The sequence below is a fragment of the Pygoscelis adeliae genome, unplaced genomic scaffold, assembly GCF_000699105.1.
Source record: "Pygoscelis adeliae isolate BGI_AS28 unplaced genomic scaffold, ASM69910v1 Scaffold38, whole genome shotgun sequence".
In the NCBI taxonomy this organism is placed as follows: domain Eukaryota; kingdom Metazoa; phylum Chordata; class Aves; order Sphenisciformes; family Spheniscidae; genus Pygoscelis; species Pygoscelis adeliae.
In genome coordinates this window covers 16,943,975-16,952,441 of record NW_008825614.1, presented here as the reverse complement: position 1 = coordinate 16,952,441, position 8,467 = coordinate 16,943,975, and the positions used below count along the sequence as shown (strand labels likewise).

General features: G+C 38.2%; 1 protein-coding gene across 1 annotated transcript in view; it reads right to left on the bottom strand.

Moving 5' to 3' along the window:
- Nucleotides 1–839: 839 nt before the first annotated feature.
- Nucleotides 840–8,467, bottom strand: part of TXNRD1 (thioredoxin reductase 1) — a 29,427-nt gene continuing 21,799 nt past the window's right edge. Inside the window, exons 12-14 of the mRNA XM_009332958.1 lie at nucleotides 8,111–8,206; nucleotides 5,695–5,829; nucleotides 840–2,460 (exon numbers count right to left, since the gene is read on the bottom strand). Coding sequence (XP_009331233.1) covers nucleotides 2,398–2,460; nucleotides 5,695–5,829; nucleotides 8,111–8,206 — 294 coding nt within the window. The 3' untranslated portion in view covers nucleotides 840–2,397. The remainder of the gene's footprint in view (nucleotides 2,461–5,694; nucleotides 5,830–8,110; nucleotides 8,207–8,467) is intronic.

Here is an 8,467-nt window from a genome sequence, read left to right as displayed (position 1 = left end):
TAACTAATGAATATGAGCTGAATACAAATACCATTTAACTTACTACATTTACTAGTATATACTTCCAAAGCATGCATCACCAAATGTATGTTTAATTTGATATAAACATTAAATACTTTGCTTTGGCATTTAATACATCCTTATGTGATGTTATCATATATCTCTATCATCATGCACGGATGACACAGAAATACACACCAGAAAATGTTTTCCTTCTGGAGAAAGAGAAGAAAAAGCCCTACAAAAAAAAAAAAAAGCCTCCCAGTTTTAAATTTAAAGTGAAAGTAGAAGTAATTAAAAACAACAACTACTGAATTGTAAAGTCACCAGGGTAAAAATGCACATTATTAATGATGACATGACCCACAGGAACAGACACATGTGGGTCCATCTTGCAAAGCCAAGCTCATACATGTCTTTACTCCCTACGCTCCAGGATCTGACTTCCTTACGTACTTGTTTGAAAATAATGCTGCTATGGACGTGCTTAAATATGAACAGCTACGCTACCGAACAGCTCAGGAACCTGTGCTCCTGGGTTTTCAGAAGTTATGTAGATGGCAGCTAGAGCAAACGGTGGAAGGTTGGTTTCCTAATCCATTCCTTATTTTTAAGTATGTCCTTCTCGTATGTTTAACAAAATGCACATAAAATAGCCCCAAACCCTGTCCCTCAGGGAAATATCTACCCTCCAAATTCAAAAGACGGAAACAAATCACAGCTGGGTTTATCCAGGTGCCCTCTTCCGGCCTTTAAAAAAACGATTGTCTTGCTGTCACCTGGTTTCTTTGCTTGGGAGAGGCATCAAAATGAGCATCTGTGCAAATATTCCATTTATTTAATTAACTGGCCAGAAAAATACCACCACAGACCATTCTCGATACCATACAAAACACTTAAAAATCCTTCAGTCACATATGAGTTTATAAAAATAACTTACAACACTATTCTAGAAATCTCAGTAGAAATACATGAATTTGTTACCGGGTAGAAATTTAGGCATAAGGCATTTTGCCCGGAGGGCTGGGGAATTTACCCCCTACTCACACCGCGCTACTAAACTCCTGAGAACCATTTAATAAAAGTAATCGGAACCTTTCTGCTAAAAAGAGGGAAATGAAAAAACAGATCAAAAAGCACATTAATTTCCATTACAAAGAGACATTTTTACCATTTCTTGATAAATATGTATGCAGTTTACCCAGCAGAGGAGGAACATTCAAGAAAGTACATTTGTTATTTTCCATGGAAACCTCTGTTTTAAAAGTATTGTTTTCTTAATTAAGTATAAAACAAAGCAAACATGGAACTAAATACAGCTTTTAGGCCGTACCTACATAGAAGATTTTTCACTATTGGTTTTTGGAGGTGTTTGCTTGTTTGTTTTTTTTTTGGGGGGGGGGGGAGGTTCTTTGGTTGTTTCTTTTTATTCTACAGGCCCACTAATCTGAAGGAAGGTCAGAGTGGTTCAAAGTGGCCAATTCGTACCTGAGACAGTGCAGCGTATGATAGCTCACCTGGAAAGGAAGAACTTATTCAAATTGAATAAAGTTCAGAGCTCTTGGAAGTATAATTCATTCCACATTGGAATTCTGTCAGTTCCAAACTGGATTAATTATAATCACGTAAGCTGCAAGACAAAGCTAAGATCACCACAACTGTGTTATACGCACGGTTGTTACTGTCAGGGAAAAAAAAACACCTTTCTGTATCACAAGGCCTTAATAAAAAGTACTTTCCTTTCTCACTACGGAGATTGTTTTCACAAATAAGTTTCTCTAAAATAAAAAGTCACAACAGAATCAGTTTGGAAGCCAAGAAATACATTATTCTAGATGGTACTAAACTTTTTTCCAAGGATATCTTCTTCCTCACGATCAAACATGTAGATACAATTTCCCCTCTATAGGCATGCGAGCTGGTAAAATGCACGCCCATGAGGAGGCCTCGCAGTTGCTGTGTTGCAGCCTAGTACACAGGGGCACTCCACAACCGTCTGAGCTTGTGGTAATTTTCTTGAGTTTGGAAGTTCTTTGTTCAGGTAAGAAACTAGAGAGGAATAAAACCAAACCAAAACAGTTGCTGTCCAGCTGTGCCAGCAGTTCTTCCATCACTGCCCACCCGACAATGCAGGCTTCAGGCTATGATTTCATGAAAGCATTCGTTAAATGCCCTGCTAAGCAACAGCTCGATAGTCCATATCCCCATTGCGTTGCTAATTGCCAGCCCATCACCGCAAGTGACCATCTCCCACAGTGCTCTTCCCCTTAGCCTGAGGGAACACATTTCTGCAGACGAGGGAGGATGACTTCTCCCCAGACCTTTCTTCTGAATGGCACAAGTCAGACACTGCGATGAGTCAGTCTCTGGCAATAACAAGAATGGGGGTCCTTAACCTCAGCATCCAGCCTGAAGGGTATTTTCACCAGAACGCTTAGTCACGGACAGAGTGGTGAATATCTTAAGAGAAAGAAAGACAGACAAATTTTAGTATGGCTAGAATGAATTTTCTCTTCTAGAAGATCAACTTGGGCACAATGCTCAAAACCACAGCCATTTCATAAAGTAATAAAATAATAATGAAAAACATACATTTAAAATCCTTGCCACTAAGTAGCACCCACGCATACAAATACCCTTTGTTCTCTTCATTTACCTTATGGTCTTCCTTTTACAGTGGAAAAGAAAGAATTAAGGAAATCACACAGCTTTCTACCACCTTTTGTCTTAATGCTCTTAAGTTTTTACAGTGGGAACAAGCTCAGCAATAATAAACTCCGGCCTGTACACCTAATGAATAAGTGTCTTTATGGCTCAAAGATAACTTCTTTGTTGGGAAACTGAAGTTAACTCCAGGCTACGACATTTGGAGAGAACATAAATTTTGCCTCTGTACCCTTCTAGATATTATAGAAATGTGGAACTGATTGCTGATGTAGGTATTACGTCTGGGATTTGTATCCTCTGGACAGTAGCTAAGAAACACTTAGTAAATCTAGTTTGAAAAAGTCCAATCTTTACTGCTTTCAAGTCACATTAAAGAAAACAACATTTCCAAGATTACTGTAAAATTAAAAGGTATCAAAATTCAAGAAGAAAAATTCAGCAAAACCTTGTTTAATATTAGAACTTTACTATGCAAATAATTGCGTAGTTTTGCATAGATATAATATAGAAAGGAAAAAAGGAAATCAAAACCACTTCTATCTAAATGGTTCAAAGTTGCAATAATTAGCTATCATCAAAGCCATCTCTCAGGAGGAATAAACTTAGCACAGAATAAAGTATATACACGTTTCAGTTATGCAAGTAACGCTGAAGTATCTAAAGATAATGGGGATCTGAAAGCCCTACAGTTCTCTAAGTAGAAGCTTTGCTGCATTAAGGCTGCTAGCAGCTCTTCAGAGAGCAACATCAGTAAGTGATATGCCTCTTCCGCTTTCTGTCAGCATGTAAAGCGTTACGGACAAATCAGGAAGACAAGATGCATGTCTAATAGATATGGCAGAAGAACAGCAATATATTTAAACTACCGTGCATTGTTTGAGACAGGGTTTCTAACTCTTCAGTTCTGATCCACAGACTGACAACATTTAGTATTATTTCACTTCCAAAGACAAAGATTAAAAAGCGCAAAATCTATCCGCTTTCTTCTCGGCCCGATTGCAAGCTCTGGGTGTGCTAGACAGCTCCAACGGCTGCGGGGACCACACAGCTCCCTAACTCCAGTAAGCCAGCTGGGAGTCATTTGATAATTATTGGAAACATGAATTTTTTGACAGAACTCGTTAGTTATTCGAGTGAAGACAAACCTTAGATCCAATGACTGGAAAGCCGTCATTAGCTAACTCGAAGAATCATTCCGGCTTTCAGAAGACACCTTCTCTTCACCACAGGTGCTCGATTATACGCGCCTGTATTTCAAGCAGGGCAGTACAGTCTAAGCTGAGAGGTAATTCTCTGTAAGGCTTAGGTCCTACCAATCTGTGCTCGCACTTATTTGTACTTTGCCTTGCACGCAATTCCATTCAGAGTTCGGGCTTTCTGCAAAATAAAATGCTGCTCAAATAAGAGAAGTGAAATCTGGCTCTAATTTGTAAGCAGTGAGAAACGGGACCCTCAGTCTTACAGTCTTCTTCAAGCTGAGTAATACCATGTTTCACAGGAGACTCTTTGAGCAACGAATTAGCACTAATGCCAGTGAAGATGTCAGCATTTGACCCTGCAACGCTGTCCCTCCTGCTCAGATCAGACTTCATTTGCCTTAGTTTTTACACGGATGTAAGATAAAAATAATGCTGATATTATCCATCATTCTATTCATCCAGATATGTGCAGTCCTCACAAATTCCAAACAATTTTTAAGCATTTTTTTAATCAAAGAGTACCATCTTGCACTTTGATTTTTGTTTACTGCTGAAGAGATTAAATTAAGTAACAGGCATAAAAAACCTTTTGAAGACTGGCACTAAAAATGATTGCTGTTCCCTGGAGCTTTTAAATAGTGTATTTCTCCTGAGCCAATTTCTTCCTCCCCCACTCAAACAAATACGATTATCTGAAATTACCTCCCTAAATTATGTCTAATCATCATTCTATTCAGTTTCAATTTTAGCAGCTCAGATGTCCAGAATAAATTATGATTATCATCCTCTCTTCACACTGCATATGGTAATATCCTGCTTGAGTTCACAGGTTTGAATGCCTCACTCAGAGTTCCCCCTCCGCAGGGCCCCTGGTAAGATAAGGACCTGCTACCCCTCTTCAAGGGCTTCCAAGAACACCACTAGATGATACTACAGAAAAAAACCCAGAATCTCTATTGCGGATGCTTTGAAGATGATTCAGCTTGCTAGCAGTCCATTCCATTAATGGAGTTCATATTATGTCGCTTATACTGTATCACTCTGGAAACACAAAACAAGAGAAGCGGACTTCCCTTCTGCAGACCACCATCCTGCTGCTCTCTAGGAAGCTCTGTAGCTAACACACGCGGGTAAAAACACAGATTCTGTACAAAGCCCTACAAAGGCGATATACAGCTTTTACAGGGATCCTCAGCTCATATAACTGGTCCTAATACCATTAAAATCAGTGGAGAAGCTCTGATTTATACCTGGGAGGAGCCGTCCCCCGCCCCCTAGAGAAAATTAAGTTCTTCATTAAAGAGGAACAGCAAGACAAACACAAGGAAAAAAATGGTCGTGTGGCCTCATGTACTTCACTTCAACAGTGAAGTCCTGGAGAGTAAAGATCTACAAAAGGGTAGAATTTAATAGAAATAATTGTCAGGTAGCTGGTCCCCTTCCATAGCACCAGTTTATAAGCCTATTTTGGATACATGTATCTCAAAAAAATTAGCTTTGACAACCACTTTAGCAGAAATAGTATTTGAAGCCTTCATAAATAGATCTGAGTGGGAGGAAAATTCTGTACTTCCCAGTAGAGGGAGCACTGGATTAGGGGAGACCGTAAACATCTCACAAATGAACACACTAAAAAAAAAAAAAATATCCCAGATTAAACCTAAGTTAGATTTCTAAATATTAAAACCAGATAATTTCCTGTCCTTCCCTCCCTCCTACATTCCCCCAAATTCTGACCTCTTTAATAGAGCTCTGCTATTCAGATTTCCAACACCTTAAGCCCAGAATACTACGAAAGCCGAGATATGAGGTGACTTCATATACAAACCTCTGCACAGACAGGATGAATTCCTATGGTGCTGTCCAGCTGTTCTTTTGTCAACCCACATTTCATAGCAGCTGCAAACCCTTGGGTGACTTCTCCAGCATTTGGACCAAGGACGTGGAAACCAATGACTCTCTCCTAAATACCAAAGGTAATCAAATACAAGCACAGTCATGCATTCAGTTCTCTTTAGATAATGTGTAAGATTTTCTTACTCAGAGGGTATGATTTCATCAATTCACAAAACATACCAGAAATTAATGTAACCACACAAATGTGAACTACCGTTAGCACCAACAGACGGGAGATAGCGGGTATAATTTTGTTCTCTCTCCAAAAAGGAAAAGATTCAACTAAGAACTCAAGAATCAGCTTCCTTACAAAGTTTTGTGCCGGAGTCCTCTGTTTACATCAACAGCATACAAATTTAACACACACCATGGTCTATGTTTGATTATAGTGTACATCCAAATCGCAAACATGCATTTAAATTTTAAATTACGTTAAATTAAATTTTATTCAGGCAAACTATTCCACTCATTTCAACAGACTGCTTGCCTAAGTAAAGATGAGCACCTCGCACGAAGGTTTGCAACAAAGGGCCTATGCTGGGCGGGCACACGGTGCGTATTTATTAAAGACATTTCAGTTTGATAGTCGCTTACAGGAAAGGGCCGCAAGCTAAAGGTTTGGCTAGCAGACGTAGCAAGAGGCGCATCGTAACTAAACTGACAAACTACTCCTGTTGCGGTGTTTGCTGTCACTGGGCGAGAATATACCTAGAGACTGGCAAAACAAACTGAAAGACATCCAGTTACAAGGAAGATACTATTACTTCACACCTCTTACATCTATACTACTGTTCGATTGCAAAATACGTGAAACTGCACATATATCCTCAGCAAACACTCAACAGAAGTACCGACTTGACCTGCTTTTCTTAAAGAAAAGCTTGCTTCTCTAAGAAAAGCAAGTCTCCTTTAGCAAATGCCAACTACTGTGGGCTTCAGCGGCTTTCAGGGCATTAATCAGATTTTGCTGAGCACAGATGTAGCCCAGTTGGGTATCAAAAGTTATCTGCTCCTCCCGCTAAATATCACATATAAGGGAGTGTGGATACTCAGTACACTGAAAGGTTATTTTCCTTTGAGTAAGCCTGAGGACTGAGATTTACCACAGGGTTTATTTAAATAAGAAAAGTTATAATTAGGTAATAACTAAAATGGAATTATCCTTATTTTCCTTTCAAAATATGTACATATGTAAAAATAAAACCATAGTAAAAAAAATGGGGTAACTACAGTTTTAAATAGTTACTGAACGAATTTTTCATCCAGGCTAACTTTCAGCTCTACCTCTACATGTTTAAACACGTTCCCAATTTTCAGGACAAGAAATGGAAACAAATTAATGAAACACTTTAAATCACCATTAAGCCTTTTCATTTTCTTAAGTAACTTTGGATTAGGAACATAACCATGGGTTCCAGAATAGCATCCGCACTAGTGCAAACTCCTCCAGAAAGAGGAGATGGGCAAAACCAGACAGGTTTTCAAATTTTACAAAATGGTGACGTGATGCTTAGAAAGGCTGCAGTAAGATAAATCCATCTGATGAGAAAAGAAAATAGATAAAGTAGATCCAAAATTTTATTAGGACTGATAACTCCATGCCATTATCTTAGCAGGAATACATCTTTACAACCTATTATTTTTCATAATAATTCATATTATTAAAATCAACTAAATTTTTATTAAACAGATGATGATCATTCAGAGGGGGGCATACCAATTCTTTTGACCAATTAGTAGTTTTGCTTGTGCTTCAAGCAGGTACTGTACTTTTCCATAGCCAAAAAGTTTTAACCTAGTCCAAGGATAATCCTGGCATTATCACCCTAAATGAGATTTGTGCAGGCAAGATACATTAATCCTGTTAGAACGAGCTCAAGAGTTTTATAGACACATGTGGATTTGCAGAGGTTACAAGTTGTGATGGTTTCTGAGTGACCTCAATTTCAGAGAGAAGAATCTCCCAGAAAAGAATGTCCCAGTTTGGGGAGGGGAGAATAAGATAAACATGTAAGACTTACATGCATTGATTTGTTCACTTTTCAAAGTTAATGAACAGTCTTAGAGATCTCTACTTCTCATTTTACATATATGAACATATATACATATGTTTATATACATCATTTACATATACCAATGGCAACAACAGAATTTTCTATTTTACTGAGGGCGATTTTTGTATAAACTGAAGTATTGCATCACTATTAATATTTATTAAATTTCAAAAGGTAGAAAAAGTTAAATTAATTTTTAATTTGTTAAAAATAACCTATTTATAGCTGTGGTATCAACGGTCCCGATAATGAATATATGGCTGCTGTTTTCCCTGGAAGGAAAGATGCACTTACATTATCTTGAATATTGCAAATTATCTTCGCATAGCATTTGTTGTTGTCTCTGGATGGCACAGTCCATTCCAGTGGCCAGAAATGGCTATGGTACACCTGGAAATACAACACAGGTTCAAAAAAAAAAAAAGTTATGTAATTTCACAGTGGAGAGCATGATCTTCCAAAAACTGCCAGATTATCTTAAATTTGCCTCGTTTACCTCCAAAGGTGGAGCTTTACTACTGACTGCAATTGCTTTTGGAAATCACACACGTAAAAACTTTCAATAATTGTGACGCAGCACAAGGATGAACTGTTATCTAATAACTCTTCATTAGCAATCAGCCATGCATGTAGAATTGGGAATACTTGAAA